The sequence below is a fragment of the Mytilus edulis genome, unplaced genomic scaffold (genome assembly GCF_963676685.1).
Source record: "Mytilus edulis unplaced genomic scaffold, xbMytEdul2.2 SCAFFOLD_2044, whole genome shotgun sequence".
Lineage (NCBI taxonomy): Eukaryota > Metazoa > Mollusca > Bivalvia > Mytilida > Mytilidae > Mytilus > Mytilus edulis.
The window spans coordinates 1-18483 of record NW_027267120.1 but is presented as its reverse complement, the minus strand read 5'-3'; the positions used below and the strand labels follow the sequence as shown (position 1 = coordinate 18483).

Genomic DNA, 18483 nt, shown 5'->3' with positions numbered 1-18483 from the left:
AAATTGAATTTTAATGTTAAAATTATGGAATAATTTGACATTTATTTTCGATAATCAATAATGGCATCAATACATCAGTTAAAACATGACTCTCTTTAAAATACATTTATAGCATTATGTGAATGTTACACTTGATAAGATTGAATTTTGATCTTAATTATGATTTTTCTTGTATTCTTCACTTGGTTTTGACAGCCTGTAGCTGTTTTGGATTTGATTTGCCTGATGTATTAAATTTAATTTCAGACTCTTATAACGCCCTGGATGTTGTGTACAACAAAGTGTTAATGACCTCTCTAGAAGAAGAGGAGAGTGAACTCACTGAAAAGTTCAATCAGGCTTCAGATACAAGTCCAACTGGTTATGACAAAGCCACACTGTCCTCTATGCCCTCAGAAAAGTCGGCAGCAGCACAATCTCTACCAGCTAAGAAATCCTCCAATGTGCCTCTCACAGTAAAACAGATCGGAAAGAAAATGAAAACAAGAATGACTAAAGAGGAAATAAGAAGCAAAATGGAAAAAGTCCTCAAAAGTGGGAAGTATAAGATGAAAGTTGGACGTCTTATCTTCTGGGATTTTGGTGGACAATATGTTTATCTAACAACACACCAGACCTTCATGACATTTCGAGCGTTGTTTCTTGTAGTATTTGATGGGAGCAAAGATTTGCATGAACAGGTCCCTGATGTGATGTGTTTTCCAGGGCAGCACATGACCCCAACGCCAGCAGGTAATATGCATGTTAATTACAACACAGATAATGCAAACAGGATACATTTTTATAACAGCAAGGTGATATCTTTTCTAAATATTTAAGCAAACCTTAATGTTTACGTAATTTATTTACATTGTCACTTGTCACCAACTGCAATATTAACCTCAATATGTTTCGCATTTTGCAGCATTGATATGAGGTACTGTGGATTCATTCTTATTCGTGATTTACCAATTTTTGTGGCTTTCGTGGGGTCATAGCTAACCATGAATTTAAGAATTCAACAAAAAATTATCAATTGAAATGTGTTTGGAGTCGGATGTTTATTTCCAGTTATATTGTGCAGTTCTCGTATAGTGTTGACTAGCGATAAACATTTCAAATTAACACGTGTTTTATTGAAAGAAGATAAAGGTTTTTTGATCAATTCAATAATAAAAAAAATATCAGTGATAAATTACAAATTAAAATTGATTAAAACTGCTTAAGGGGGCTCGAGGGTCTAAATCAAATTATTTGCTTAATATAGGATTTCGCTATATTTTTCTATAAATGAACTTCATCTTATACTTACTAGAAAAATCAAATAAAAAAATGGGGTCACCATTCATTTACGCTCACAATCTGCCTTCAAAATAAGCATACATTTTTGTAAAAGTACTTTTTATACGACCCAAAAAATAATGGTATGATGTCGTCGTCTGTATCGTCTGCGTCGTCGTCCGAAGACACATTGGTTTCCGGATAATAACTTTAGTTTAAGTGAAGAGATCTTCATGAAATTTTTTCAGAAGGTTCAATACCACAAAAGGAAGGTTGGGATTAATTTTGGGGATGATGGTCCCAACCAATTAGGAATTAGGGGCCCAAAAGGGGCCCAAAACAAGCATTTTTTTAGTTTCTGGATAATAACTTGTGTAGAAGTATTTCAATTGTCTGAAATTATACCGCAATGCTTAAAACCACAAGTAAAAGGTTTGGATTCACTTAAGGGGTTATGGGGCCAAAGTTTAGGAATTAAGGGCCAACAAGGGGTCAAAACAAGCATTTTTTTAGTTTCAAGGCAATAACTTATGTGTAATTGTATGGATCTCTCTGAAATTGTACCACAGTGTACCATATAACAAAGGGGAGGCTGGATTAAGTTTTGGGTTAATTGCCCAAAATATGTAGGAATTAGGGGCAAAAAAAGGGCCAAAAAGAAGCATGTTTCTAGTTTCCAAACAATCATGACAATAACTTGTGTTTAAGTGTATGGATCTCTCTGAAATTGTACTACAAGGTTCAATACTGCAATGGAAAGCATGGGATTAAGTTTAAGGGTTATTGCTCCAAGGGGGTTTCAAAAAGTTGGGGGGGGGGGGATTTTTTGTTTACCATTTTTTGAAGGCCTCCTATTTTTTCAAAATTTTTCAAATGTTGAATTTTGAAAAGTTTCAAGAAGAAATCTTCAATTGCACAGTATTGTGCAATAGATTTGTTAGATCTTTGACCACATTAATTTTGTGACAAAAACCTTTATAATGTCAAAAATTTGATCACAATCCAAATTCAGACAGAATCAAGCTTGAATATTGTGACCAAATTTGCCCCAACTTTCCAGGGTTCAACCACTGGGGTCGTATAAAGCTGTGCCCTGCGGAGCACCTGGTTTTCTGTTGAATTAATATGAGAAAAAAAGGTAATATTGAAATAAAAAAAAGAACTAAATTACAAAAATTTACAAATTGTAAGAAAAACAAATTATTAGTTGTCTCTGTCCAAGATTGTTATCCAAGTTTTCAATGAACACCATCACTTATAATGACCAAGCAAGAATTTTGACAATTCAAAACCTTTTCAGCGATTTTTTTATCTAACCAAGTAGGTTAAATGACCTCCTTAAACAAACGGAATATCACGAATAAAGTCTCTGATTTCTTTTAAATCAGCGATATACGAATTTAAGTGTACTACGAAACGTCTTTGTTTCTCTATCCACGAAAATTGATACCAACGAAAATAAATGAATCCACAGTAAGACAATACCAAGTTTAAATTTTTGTATGGCTGGAAGTGTTTTGTATCCAAGGGCCTTTCCATATACTCTAACATAGGACCGCAACTTGAACTTGCCAATATTTTTGCGGTGTGAAATACGCAGGTATGTTAAGGCACTTTTAAACGTAAATAGGGGCAAAATGTGATATTTCAAGAATAAAATTGTTTTAACAACAATTCATCAATCTTATCCTTACTACATGAATATTTAAATTCAATAACTATCAGTAAACCGAAATTTTGGTCATGATCGCCTAGGTCACGTGACTTCCACAGGGGTAAAATGCCTTAATCAAATTGGCAAAAAACGGGTTACTAGACTAAATAAAAATCAACAAACTTTTTTTTAAACGAATCCTTGTGCTTTCCCGTTGCTCAAAAGTGCTGCGCGATTTTCCAGAAGTGAACATATTAAATTAAAATAATATTTTTAGTTTACCCGGCAGCATATAACGATAAATTTGTACACAGTTTCGTTCTTCATTTGATTACTGTTTCATATTCATTAAGCGCGCAGCACTTTTCTATTAGGTAATAACTATAGCTTTCTATTTCAGTTGATTTTTTTGAGAAATATCGTCTCTGGTAACCCGCTTTTTGTGAATTTAGATTTCGTAACTATGGTTTCGATAAATTGTCTATGTCATTCAAGCGCACTGACGACCCGAACAATCATCAAAGAACCGCAACTCTGTTGTCACAGTTAACGATTCTGGAGTATTTACATTATTAAACCTCAACATAAATTGATCTTATTGACAATATCCGTTGAAATCATTCGACCTTTGTAATAACCGACGATAGTTAAACAAGTTGTGCGTGTTTGCCGCACTTCTTCAGGTTTCAACTGTATGTAGAAAATCGAATTTTCCCGGAAAAGAGACTGACAAAATATGTGCAGTTCCACCTTCATACATAATTTGTAATATACCAATTTGGTCGCTTAAACTTTGAAAAGTAGTCTTATAGTGTATATGTTGGTTGTCTGAGTTCTAGATATATATGTCAGGGGCGGATCCAGCCATTTAAAAAAAAGGGGTTGGGGTCCCAACCCAGAGTAAAAGGGGGATTCCAACCATATGCTTCCATACAAATGCATTGATCGTCCAAACAAAGGGGGGTTTCAACCCCCCTCCCCCTGATCCGCCAATGTATGTTATAAGTTGACCTTGGTCCTGTTAGTCAACCATTTATTTTCCTCCAGCCCCAGGTGATTAATGACTATGTCAGACTGTTTATTTTGGGTATAGCTAGATCTTGCTAGATATAATCACTGATCTTTTGCTAAATAAGTCCTTGATCTCAACATATTTAAATCCTTTCTATTAAATGTGGATTTGTAAATTTATGCTAAGAGTATGCATTAAATATTATATAAAAGAAAACAAGCAGATATTCAGTTGCAAAATATGTTTGAAAATCAGTAATACAAATTCAATCAGAAGTCTTGAAAAGTATAGAGAATCAACTTAATTTTAAATGGAAGATAATTTCTGGTCAGGGTGAGGCAACTTCAAAGTTTTCTATCATCTGTTGCTACACAGACATATTATTTTGGTGGGGGTTGCTCACTGTTGCTGTGTGAAAAATTATTTTCACTTTTTTCCTCCATTTTGTGTTTTTCCAATTCTTACTAGGCAAGGATATTCATTTCCAAGGTTGATGTCTCAGTCAGTAATCGCATACAATTACATTTCATCTATCATGTATTTTGTATACATCAAACATCACATTTCATTTTGTGACCAAAAAAAATATTTTGTATTGGTGTTTTACAGTTTTAAAGGGACAGTGGCTTGCTTTAATTTGGTTCATGTCTGTCGACATATGTTTTTTTTTTTTATACATTAGGCTGTTAAGTTTCTCAATTGATTTTTTTTTTATGGCCAAGCCATATTTAGCCCACTATTCAGTATGAATTTTCTCATTGTCAAAGGAGGTATTTGCCTATAGTGTAATTACTTAATTATAAAGCTATTTCATTAGAACTTGCAATTGGTGGATAGTTGTCTCAATGGCAATCATACTACATCTCCTTATTTGATATAAAACAGACAAATTGCATTAAAGTCTTTGTGTGACCATGTATTGTTTTACATGTTTCTTGTTGACCCGCGCCCCTCTTTAGAAAATGTGGATAAACTTAGAAATTATATAACCAACACTAACCAAATTAGATTTCACATATATATATATATACATATATATATATGTATTATTGAAAAATGATTCATTATTTAAAATAAAATCAGTTTATAAAACATATGAAATCAGGATACCCAGCAATTTTTTTTTAACTGTAAATACTGAAAGTTTTGCATGCATCTATTATACTATTTCCAGTATAAGATCATTTATTATTGCATATATTCAAGAATAGATGCCTTAGCTGTTATCTGCTCTTTGGTTGGGTTGTCTCATTGACATGCACATTCCCGAAATTCCATTCTCAATTTTACTAAAAAATGTTTATTTATTGAGATTTCTAATAATTCCTCATAAAAGTGCATGTTCAGTTACAAATGTTTAAGAATGCAAGTTCTTATTATTACAATATTTACGTACCTAGTCACATTATTCGCATTCAATTATTTCTGAATTTTCATGTATACAGTTTGAGTGGTTTACAATAGGCGATATGTGTTATGGAACTTTACGGAAGAAAAATAAATAAGCGAAGACAATGATAGAAGTCTCATCTGTGTCTTATTTTGATAATGGAAATGGCAATATTTTATGATTACATGTACAATGTATCTGTATTAACACGACTGAAAGTATGTTTTCTGTCCAAATACAGTCTAATGGAACATACTTCAAGTTCAACTTTTACTGGGATTCATGTTTAGTACCAAATTGTTGCTTTTATATTTTAACTTCTTTAAATATTTCTTTACGAGTCCTTGTGCATGTTTTGTGTGTTTTACACCAATCAAGTTTGATTGAGCTATTGATATATTTTTTCTTTTTTTCTGCATTGTCTACAGACATGACCGAGTTTGAACTTCGTCAATTGCTGGTATTCATTGATATCTACATGTCATTCATGTTGACCGACACTCTTTACCTTATAGTAGATTCTTTTAAATACAATGTACAAATGTATATTGCAAGAATATAAAAATCCTAAATTTAGCTGGTGAATGTACATAATACTTTCCGTAACATTAGAATTAAAAGTACATGGTACCACCTTCTATTGAACAACCTGCATCTCAAACTTTGAACCTGTATTCACCACTGCATGTTTCATGTGTTTCATTTGTCATTATTTACATAATTTTCTAAGGATTTCTCAAGGTTGAATTTTTTTTCTGGTTTCTTTTTATTGAATATTGTACTGCAACACCCTCAAGTGTTAAAGGCAGTACAATTTTCAAGACGAGCATTTCAGCTAAATGACTATGTTGTATGAAATTTGCTCGTAGTTGTAGGCCTAACACTGACCTTTAGTTTTTTACTTTTACATCATTTAGTTGCTTGCCCTTATTTGGGAGAGTTGTCTCATTAGCAACGAAACCACATTTTCTTAATTTTGTATGTACCCATACATGTACATGATATTTAATGCCCTTTCTTAACCTGATATATGTTAATGTCACAGAAAAACTCTCAAAAACATGTTTACGATCACATGACTATTGTCTCATTGGCAATCATACCACATCTTCTTTTTTATATTTACTAAGTCACATTTTATGTGCCAGTCTCTCAACATGCTTAAGCTAAAGCTGACATGTACAATGTATGTTGTTCTTTTTTGGTTGCTGTCTGTCATTATTTGTTAATTTGTGTATTAAAGGTAGCATAACTCATGTACAAATGTAATTTGATAAAGAGTTTTACTCATTGTTGAAAGCTGTACAGTAACCTATAAATAGTTGTGATGAACATGATGAAACATCCAAGAACTTTCATAACTAGAGGCTCTAAAGAGCCTGTGTCGCTCACCTTGGTCTATGTGAATATTAAACAATGGACACAGATTGATTCATGACAAAATTGTGTTTTGGTGATGGTGATGTGTTTGTAGATCTTACTTTACTAAACATTCTTGCTGCTTACAATTATCTCTATCTATAACAGTACTTTCTGTGGAAAATGTTATTGAAAATCTTCAAATTTTAAAAAAATTGTTAAAAATTGACTATGAAGGGCAATAACTCCTTAGGGGGTCAATTGACTATTTTGGTCATACTGACTTATTTTTAGTTCTTACTTTGCTGTACATTATTGCTGTTTACAGTTTATCTCTATCTATAATAATATTCAAGATAATAACCAAAAAGAGCAAAATTTCCTTAAAATTACTAATTCAGGGGCAGCAACCCAACAACGGGTTATCCGATTCATCTGAAAATTTCAGGGCAGATAGATCTTCACCTGTTTAACAATTCTACCCCATGTCAGATTTGCTCTTAGTGCTTTGGGTTTTGAGTTATAAGCCAAAAACTGCATTTTACCCCTATGTTCTATTTTTAGCCATGGCGGCCATCTTGGATGGTTGGCCGGGTCACCGGACACATTTTTAAACTAGATACCCCAATGATGATTGTGGCCAAGTTTGGTTTAATTTGGCCCAGTAGTTTCAGAGGAGAAGATTTTTGTAAAAGTTGACGACGACGACGGACGACAAACGACGACGGACGCCGGACGCCAAGTGATGAGAAAAGCTCACTTGGCCTTTTAGGCCAGGTGAGCTAAAAATCTGAAATCAAACTGGCCTTATTACTCATGAAATTGTAATGCAAGTACAGTGCATAAATAGAAATATTTAATCAAATTAATGTTTTGATACACACGCTTGACAAAAAATCAATGGATGATGTTACTGTTCAAATGTTGATACTGCAGCTGCTCTTATGAACATAATGTAAATTTACAGATATCTATAACATTTAGCCCTTTTATGTTGGTCTTCTGTTCGTAATAAATTGCACATGTAATTTTTCCACTATACAGGTACAAAATTGTACATTGTACATGTATATGAGCACAAATTCTTTTTAATCAAATTGTACTTGTTTAGATTAATTTCTGTGTGACATGTCTGTGTTCATGTTGAAAACTAGAACTGTTCACCTTTGGTCATCCTTAACTGCTGTGGAACGATCTCTACGAGGCTGCTACAAGATGTTGAATTACTTTATAGATTACATGAGGTTTTTTCTTTACACATGTTTCCATCTGTAGGTTCTGTTAATTTTACAATTTATTCTATTTAAATGGAGGGTTTTCTTTCTGTCCAGAAAAAATAGGCAAGAAAAAGTGGGTGTTAAAAGCTGGATCCTCCTTTCACCTTTAAGCCGAGTCTTACTATATTGTTTTTAATCATTTTTAACATGCTGTTTGACATCACCATGATCACACTGTGAAACGTCTGGTTGGAAAGTTATATTTATTCCATTTCAAAAAGTTATGTTGCCCTGAACACATATGGTCCATGTTTTCGTATTGCGATGTACATATAAGGCTTATCTTTTGCACTTTTGTTCTCATCATCATGATCATTGTCATCTTGAACCTGTAATAAAAAAAAGTAACAATTGACAATCGTGTACACAAAAAAAAACATCTAGTAAGCAGTATAACAGTATTACTGATAAAAAATATTTTTCATATATATAAACATGAACATGATGAAGGACTATTTATATTGTAATCCAAACTTACATGCAAAAATTCTGTGAAAAGAGATGTGTTAAAAACTTAACAATATCCACCTAACATTTTTGTAAAATAGTCAAGTGCTAACTATCAAAATAACTACTTTTTGCAAAATTAAAATAACTCCGCTACATTATGTATGTATGTAAATATTTGTGCCTGTCTCGTTTGAACATGTTGAATTGTTTTACATTGTTTTACATTGTAATTTCTGTGTCTTTTATAGCTGACTATGCGGTATGGTCTTTGCTCATTGTTGAAGTCCCGTACCGTGACCTATAGTTGTTAATTTGTGTGTCATTTTGTTCTCTTGTGGAGAGTTGTCTCATTTGCATTTATACCATATCTTCTTTTTTATATTAGTTAATTTAATTTAATTCAAACCAAAACGAATTTAAATTATATGCTTGTTTCCAGCCTCCAATTTGAAACAAAAAGGTTCAGGTAGTAATTCGCCTTTTCCATAATCTATATATAGGACTATGGGTAAATGGTAATCTCATTGTTTGTACACCAAAATGAAAATAACGCCACATCATTGGATGGAATTCAAATATTTAGTCCGTATTAAGCCAATCACAACTTTTGAAAATATTAGCCAGAATGCATAAGATTCCGAAACGACAAATCTATTTTATCATTTATGTCTTATTTTTTAAAATGATTATACAAGTACATTTCAGAACAGTGAATGTTCTAACTTCCTAGCCTATACCAAATTAGCATTAAACACCATATACACATGTAGCAACCTAGTGTTCACGTTCCGCAGGGTCTTTCAGTGTTTTCATGTGAGGCTATACATGTATTTCTTGAATGTGATGCTATCTCAGTGGTGGATCCACAAGTATTCATAAGTTGGGGTCCACTGCACCGACTACCTAAGAAAGGGCCAACAAATAAATTTCCTCCAGAAAAGGTGGGCCCAGAATAATTATAATATTAATTTTCCTTTTTAGGCCACATCAATTCATGATTTAGTTTCTTGTTTTACCGATTTTTGGACTCAAAAAATTGGGGCGAGCGAGCGATTTGAAAATTTTAATTAAAAAATATTCAATTTGCAATTTTTTACGTGAAGCATGAAAAATAAAGGCGAACGATTATAATTTTTTTTTTGTAAACATAAAATATTAGATTTTGACAATATTCATGATATTAAAGCTTGATTTATCACCAGTTTGTACCCTGACATTTCTTTAATTTATGAAGAGTTTTTCCCTGTACACCAAGAAATAATTGAATAATTAGATGTGGTATATGTATGTGTGCCAAAGAGACAAATCTCCATCCAAGTCATAATCAGGTTGGGAACCACCCCACAATGTTATAGAATATATCCCTTTTATGAGGGGTCATATAAGTTATAATATATATTTTGTAAAAAAAACCACTTTTTAGTACAAAACGCCTCATATTTTCTGAAAGAACTATATAGCTATCTGGTATTAAATGGTCAAAACATGTCTACAAATTTTGTAATATTTCTGGACTTTAATCAACCACACATATCATTTACTTTTATATTATTCAGAAAGTGGGGACCCCTCTTTTTAGAAAAGTTGTTTCAAATATGATGTAGTTTTCCTCGTTTTAAGTAAAAAATTCTAAGCTTTTCCACAGATTTGTATAGTAGCACTATACAAATCCTTGGTTTATTCTATTTTTCTTTTCTATAACAGTAAAATAACCCCTTACTTGAAGAAGGGTTCTTCCAAACCTGATAATAACAAATTCAAGTCATTTAAGCCTTTTACACCGGCTAGGGCTATGACCCAGACTAAACAGCAAGCTATAAGGGCATATTAGGGACCCCAACATAACTAGAGTACACAATTCAAACAGAAAAACCAACAATCTAATATATATACAAACTGGGAAATAACAGGCTATAAACCACATCAACAAACTACTAAACGACAGACCTCCAAATCAATCCCGACAGGTACATAAACATGCAGCGAGTATGGGTTGTTTTGTTCTGCCGGCACACAATATATTTGCAATATATTTGCAATTGAAGCCAACTGTTCTTTAGAAGTTCTGACAACGAACATATTTTGTAAGTAAGGGGAAGGAAACCAATGTACAGGCATTTTTTCCTGTTATATATTTATATCGGAGTACTCCCACTTGGGATACAATGTATAGGTTTAATTATTAATAAAAAAGATTACACAAGATATTTATACAGTCATGACAGTGTGGTCGGGTGCTTATAGGTTTTAAACAATAAATACAGGTAAGACAGTGATTTGAAAACAAGTGTTAATATCTTTTTATAATATTTACAAAAAATGATGCGGGAAATGGACATGATTACATTTCCAAATGCAGGAAGGGGGAATATATAAAAAAAAATCCTGTTTTGAAAAAAATAAGTGCGGGCAGGTTGGTCAAACAAGGAATTAAATTGGTGTGGCCTTTATACATGTTACTTATTTCATAAAGACTGTATAGCAACAAAATGAACCTTATTCTGGTAGTACAAAATGTTGAACAGAAAGAACTTCTGTAGCTGTCTCATGATATATGATTATGTACACACAAAATGTAAAATGTACACCCTACAGGCCCATACCCAGGAATTTCAAAGGGGGGGGGGGGGGGGGGGGGGGGTCGTTGCACTCACAAACTCGACTTTATCAGTCACAATTCGAACAGAACATTGACTGTAACAGTGCTCATTTATATATACGGGTATGCCCTACATCTCCTTTTATTCATATACATATTAAAGAACTTAAACATGAAGCATACAAAATAAAATAAGGGTATATATATAAGATTTACACTTGGGTACAGGACAAATAGCCCAGGTTTTTAAAAACTTCTTTTAGGTCTGTGAGAATTTCTATTCAGTAAGTACTACATTTGCTTGTACACTACAGACGAATTAATATACGTAGAGTGGGGTGCTCATTTTCGCCATATCTTTCCATGTTTTCTACAGTTTACATGGTTTATGTTCAGGTCAATACGTTTATGAAGTATACTGATATTTCTGTATGAACATAACTTCAAATGCAAAATATTCTTAAGCTTGAAAAAGTGTTTGTTTGAAAATATATATCTGAAAAGTTAGATTAAAGGGTGTTTGAAATTGCCTGATGTTTTGTCGATGGGGGACACATATTCGCCGTTTTTATACATCTAATGAAACCCAAATAACTGCAGCTTCAAACAATATTTCTCAAATCAATTTCATTATAGATGGCAATAACAGACATTTTAAAGGTGTACAGAACTGAAATTTAGGGCAATCAGTCAAAGATTTACTAAGAAATACTTCTTTGAAATCGTGTTTTTCATTCAGGAAATTGGCCGAAAATCGTTGTCCGTTTTTCAGTCCTTTGCGGTAAGTGTCGACATTTTGTTGTAGTAATAATATAATCATATTTGTTATAAAAATGTAAGTTACCGGCATATTTCTTCCATTTCAGCCATCTTATGAAGTATTTACACCTCAAAATTATAAAACGGCGAAATTGTGTCCCCGGCGAATATGCGCACCCCACTCTACTATGCAAAATTTTCTTTAGAAAATAAGAATCTGGCCTGCGGCAGCCTAAGAATAAAACATCAATCAGCATACAGTTACTCTTTAAGTCTTTCAAGTCTTTATGTGAATAAAAATCTAGAACTTTTGTTGTTTTAGAACGTAAAAAAATGACCTTGCATTCATGATGCAGCTTTGAAATTGAGGAAAATGTAGTTTGTACATGTACATACATGACATAGCTAACTTTAGAACATCTGGCAGTGTCTTGCCTACACACTGTCTGCAAAGTTATAAACTCTGTGATAATAAAGGTGCTCACTACAGTTCCTATTGATAATATTGAGGTGGGGTCTTTGTTGATAGACCTTTAAAAGTTTTTTTTTACATCAACAAGTGAAACTATAGCATAACACTTCCTGGACAGCTCATGGGTATTCTAAAACTTCACCTAAATTGCACATAAACACTGTGGACCATGAAAGGACTTGCAATTAAGACAGTTCAGGCATAGTATACTATGCAATTCCTTGGTTCAGGGATAATTTCTAAAACAGATGAAAAAAAGGGGGAGAATTTCAACTTCAAGGGTAGACTTTTGTCAAAATGAAGATAGTCGGCTACAGAAAACAGCAAAAAGACGACAGAATACTTACTCATAGTCAAGTTATGGCGTACAATTCGGCTTGTAAGCTGAAATACGTGGGTACATAGGCCATTATTCGCCTCTTGCAACAAAAAAATTATGTCCGTTCAAAACATGTGGGTTTCAAGCTTCCTGTTGAATCGGTTTTCCAAATAAGGAAAACAAGCCACGCCTCCGTTGCGAGATCGACAAGTAGGATTTTCATACAATACAAGTTATGGCTTGTAAAATAATGTGACATTTTATTTTTATTTTCAAGAAATTTTCATTATTTATCTAATTCTGCATAGTTTATCAATAAAAAGATCAAAATACAAGAGCGATTGATGACCAGAGAAATGAAGCGGACAGCGTCGTCACTATGGAGACGCAACGTTACTCATTAATATTCATGAGCATCACAAGAGTTATTTGCCCCTGAAAAAAATGCCTTAACATACCCGCGTATTAGTTTGTATACATTTTAATTGTATGCAGGTCTTAAGCATTGTTACATTTTGTTTGATATGCCTTGCTTAAACGATGTGTTAATGAAATAGTCTGAAGAACAAATACAACAATATAGAATAAACATATACACTGAAACAGGTTTCACTTTTTGACAGAGATTCTAACTTAAAGATGTTTATCAACTGTAAGAATGTATGAGGTTGACAAATTATTCAGCCATTTTTTATAACGGGTTAACAAAACAAAAGACAATGAAAAACTTAAAAGTGTAGGATTACAACTATGAACAAGACTTTTTTGTACTTCTTTTACGACATTTTTGAATTTTATTTTGTAGTATTCTTGCAATATTGGGTCAATTCCATCCTGACCTATTGTAAGGTTGTATATGCAGGCATTCCAAAGATCTTGTTTGTTGCCACTCACAAAGATAAAGTATCACCGGTAAGTGAACTTATGTTAGAGATATATGAGTCAGTTATTGTCATTTGAATACTTCAATATTGTGTACAATTAGCCTCATAAGAGCTCTTATGCTTACATAATGATGTCATGCCCATATGTCTTAAATTGACCAAACTTTGTGTAAAACTACACTTTTGAAACAACAAGACCCCCATTGATTTGTGGGTAATACATAAAGATCATATTACAGGGCCTATATACAGAAATTTGATATGCAGTTATATCAATATTAAATTTGATGCATCTCATTTCAATGGAGATTATTTGATCCTGCCACTCTCAGTCATGGTCTATTGACCTCAAACAATTGCTCAGTTTAAAAGTAAATTTTATTTAAACACATATGTTGTCAATGAGAAACTGTCATAAATGTATTAAGTTAAACTTTGTATGCACCTGCCGTAGGGTAGGGGGCATTAAGTTTTTCCCTTGTCCTTATGTACTTTCGTATGCCCGTAAGTCCCAACATTGGTTCCCGTCCTCTAAATTTAATTTGCCTCAATCAAATGTTATGAAGCTAATACACAATGCTTATTACCAAAACTGATAAATCAGGTTTGAATTTTGTAGGCTACACTTTCGCCGTTTCAGAGATATGCCTTTTAAAAATGGAAAAAAATGTTGATCTTTTTGTTTCTGTTCTATAACTTTAGTTTGCCTCCACCAAATATCATGAAACTTATACGTAGATTACCTTAGCCGTATTTGGCACAACTTTTTGGAATTTTGGATCCTCAATGCTATTCAACTTTGTATTTGTTTGGCTTTATAACTATTTTGATATGAGCGTCGCTGATGAGTCTTATGTAGACGAAACGCGCATCTGGCGTACTAAATTATAATCCTGGTACCTTTGATAACTAATTATACAAAATGGTTGTTACCACAAAACACAGATCAAATTTGGATTTTGATTGTGTCACTTTTACTGTTATAGCGTTATGCTCCTTTGCAAATGGAAAAAAAATCTATAAAAAATATTTTCTGTTCTCTTACTCTATACAATGCTTAAGACCAAAAAACATAAATCAAGTTTGAATTTTGTAGGCTATACTTTTGCTGTTCTAAAGTTATGCCTTTTTAGAAATATTGATTTTTTTGGTTTCTGTTCTCGAACTTTAAATTGCCTCAACCAAATTTAAATATTACGAACAGTATGCACAATGCTTACTAGCAAAATACTCAGATCAAGTACACATTTGGGTAGTGTCTCTTATACAGTTCTTGAGTTCTGTGCCCTTTTAGCATTGGCATCATGTGTGTACCTTGGACACATTCCCCACTTATTTATAACTGCAAATTTATATCATACAATAATTTTTTTTCACGAAAATAATGAAATTACTGGCTATTAGGCTTTTAATAGTTTGAACTGTTTTAGATTTATTGCCAATTTATTAAAATATATTTTTTTACAAGTGTTTAAAAACTATGTAGATAGTACAATTGTGAATAACAAAAAACATCTTCTAAAAATATTTTTAACACCTTAATATCACTGTATTCCCCTTGGACATTTTGGAATGTAAGATTTAACAACTGTTAAGGAAGTTTGCTATTCAGTTTCAAAATAAATAACTTTTCATAAAACTAGTTTATATTGATAGGGGATTAATAAAGGAACAAAAAGAGAAAACAAATATATAGGTCAATGTGCTTGTTTTTTATATAATAGCCATTGACATTTTGGCGGGAAAATGGTCTCTTTTGACTGATCAAAGCTTTATCATTGACAAGTTTAAGTTCTTAAAAACATTTACAGCACATTTTAGTCAGTATGTAGCTAATGATTATATCTTTGGTTAGCTTGCCTGTTAGCTGAACCGTGAAGTCATTGTTAGGTAAGGTAAACTTCCCTCCTTTAATAGTAGACTAGCCCAACAGATAAACAATCTATCTCTCTGTAGGACTAAGCTACTTTAAAAGGAGGGAAGTTTACCTTTCCTAACAATGACTTCACGGTTCAGCTAACAGGCAAGCTAACCAAAGATATTACCATTAGCTACATACTGACTGAAATGTGCTGTAAAATATAATTAAAATTGTATAAGACTTTAACAGATGGCTTATCAATATACATGTAAAATATTTGTAAAAAGAAAAATGGGGTTCAATTGGCAAATTTGTTTAAGGCATTCGAATGGATAAAATCACAGGATTCCGTAAATCTGACAAACAATCCAAAACATGACAAGCGAACATCCTTAATAGTTTCGGAAATATCTTTAAAAGTATAAGAGCTAGGCTAAAGTTGTAAATTGACCTGTAACAGTAGAAATGTCTACTCTGAACATTTGAGATCAATCTAATTATATAATTGTAGTTGGAATATACACCCATTGAAGATGCTTTTAGATAATGATGTGCGATGCAACCTTTTTACAGCCTCAAGTTTATTATACCCCACGCAACAAAGTTGCAGAGGGTTTAATGTTTTTGGCCCATCTGTCTTTTCATTAGTCCGTCCGTCAGTCCTGTTTCTTGTCATCGCAACTTCTCTCAAACCACACAACAGAAGTTCATTAAACCTTTTTAGAAAATAAGGACATACCATCTAGTTGTGCATATCAACAGGAAATTACTATTCAATTTTTTAGGAGTTACCCCCCTTTGAACTTATTGGCTTCAATGTACTACTGCAACAGTTTGTCATTGTAACTCCTCTGAAACCACATAACAGAATTTCATGAAACTTTGTAGATAATAAGAACATACTATGTAGATGTGCATATCGACAGGAAATTACGATTCATTTTTTTTCTAGGAGTTACGCCCCTTTGAGCTTATTTGCTTCAATGTACTTCTGCAAATGTTTGTCATCGCAGTTCCTCTGAAACCACACAACATAATTTCAGGAAACTTTGTAGATAATAAGGACATACTGTGTAGATACGCATATTGACAGGAAATTATGATTCCCTTTTTTTTATACAACTTTTTTTTCTTACACTTATTTTATTTCTCCAATGACAATGTGGGGACGTGGGGTATGTGAGTGCGCTCACTAAAGGTCTTTAATTTATTTGGCAACCTTTTTATGTTTTCATAGGAGAATGTTGAGACACGACGTGAAGAGCTTTACAGTGGAATTGAGGAGTTGTTTAAAGACCACGAGGGACAACATCATCTGGTCCTGAGGCCTCTAATATTTGTTAATGCAAAAAATCAAGCTGACCCAGAAATAGGAGTTCTGAAGAAAACAATTACAGAACTTACATTCAACCACCCATGTTGGGGTGAACGAATGCCCAATGCTTGTGTTCCACTAGAGCTTGAGATCGCTGAATTAGTGGCAGAGGGAAAACAAATTATGTCATTGGCTGAAGTTAAAGAATTAAATGCCATCAGTGAGGTGTCTGTCCTGTCTCCTGAGCAGCTAACAGATTTTCTACATTTTCAGCATTCTCTAGGGAAGATTGTGTATTTTGATACTCCACAACTGAGAGATAATGTTATCATCAGTCCCCTTCTTATGGTGGAAGTTATGAGATCTTTCATTACAGGTGTGTATATATTTTGAGTGAGTAGTGATGATATGGCTGGTAAAAAACCAATATACCAAAATATTGATTACAAGCAATTTTCCAGAGCACTGAAGACTGTTGAACGGTGCCTTTCACTAATCTTTTAAACTTTGTAAGAACTTTTTATTATACAATTAGTCAAAATTAATATTTTCTTTGCATATTCATAGCGTCGCTACTTGTTAAATTGTAGCTAATTATCTTATTATGTTTATATCCTCTGGAGAGAATGGATGTCTTGTAAAAAAATGATTGCAAAATTTAAAGTAAAAACTGTAACTGATATTTCATAGTTATTAAGTTGTAGGCATAGCTATAGAAATATATGGCTTCAAAATATAAAATATATGTAATGGGGTAATGTTCTTCCAAATGAGAAAGGATTCTATTTTGATCATGGAATGCCTTTTATGAAAAAGTTTAATTACTGCTAAAATAGGTATTTTATTGAAGTATTAAAATAATTTTGTTTCATGTCCTGACCTAGGTGAGCTTTAAAACTTTCATAGTACCTTTTAATATAAGTATATTTTATCTTTGATTTCAAGTCATAAGATTTTTTTGTTTTCATTTTCATAGATGTTGAATTCTGGCCAAAAGAAGGTAAAACAAGAAAAACCTTCCAAAAGATGTCAAAAAATGGAATGATACAAAAAGAAGACCTCTACCAGATTTGGGAACAAAAAGAATTTTGTCAGATTTTACCATTTAAAGAGTTTATATTTGATATGCTGATACATCTTGATATCGTTTCTGAACAGCGTAGATATGATACAAAAACAGGAAGTCGGCTACCAATAGAACACTTCTTTGTACCATGTATGCTTACCCAAAGAAATGAGACAGATTTCTTGACAAAAGAATGTACACCAGAGAGGACACTTAGTTTGGCCTTTGTTTTCAAAGGAACCATCATACCTCCAGCCTTACCAAACCGTCTAATATGCGCATGTCTCAGTATGTGGACATTAAAACAATACCGTGGAAGGAAACTTATGTTTTCTGGGTTTGTTGGGTTATCATTTGATAAAGAGCACGATATTGTTATCTGTGTAGAAGGTAACTCGATCTTACTGTACCTAGTCCACAAGCGCTCCAAGGGGCTGATAATACCTGATATAGCCACCAGTGTCCGGGAGTGTTTGTTTGTTACTTTAGAGAGAATCTCAGAATTTTATCACTCCTCCATCCATTGTAAAGCCAGCAGCAAGTTACCTTTCCACATCGAGTATTCCTGCTCAAAATTAAACTGTTTCACTTTAGAAAAAAAGATGGTTTCTGAAGCTGATGAATGTTTATGTGAACATGGTGAAAACATTACAACTTACTGGAGTATTTGGAACAAGAAAAGGGTAGGTATATACTTTTATTGGTACATCCATGAGAGAAATTTAGAATTGTATTTCTAAGTCTGTGCATTTCATTGCATTTGTCGCCATTGAGTTCCGTTATTGTAGAACATTGGTATTATACAT

The 18483-nt window shown here is 33.0% G+C and overlaps 1 protein-coding gene across 1 annotated transcript; it reads left to right on the top strand.

The window, feature by feature from the left end:
- Positions 1 to 246: 246 nt before the first annotated feature.
- LOC139504911 (probable serine/threonine-protein kinase qkgA) lies at positions 247 to 18360 on the top strand (the record flags this gene model as incomplete). The annotated part of the gene is made up of 4 exons (XM_071294791.1): positions 247 to 732; positions 13357 to 13463; positions 16534 to 16987; positions 17588 to 18360. Coding segments are annotated over 4 exons (1820 nt in total), but the record flags the coding sequence as incomplete, so codon positions are not given.
- Between the last annotated feature and the right edge of the window lie 123 nt (positions 18361 to 18483).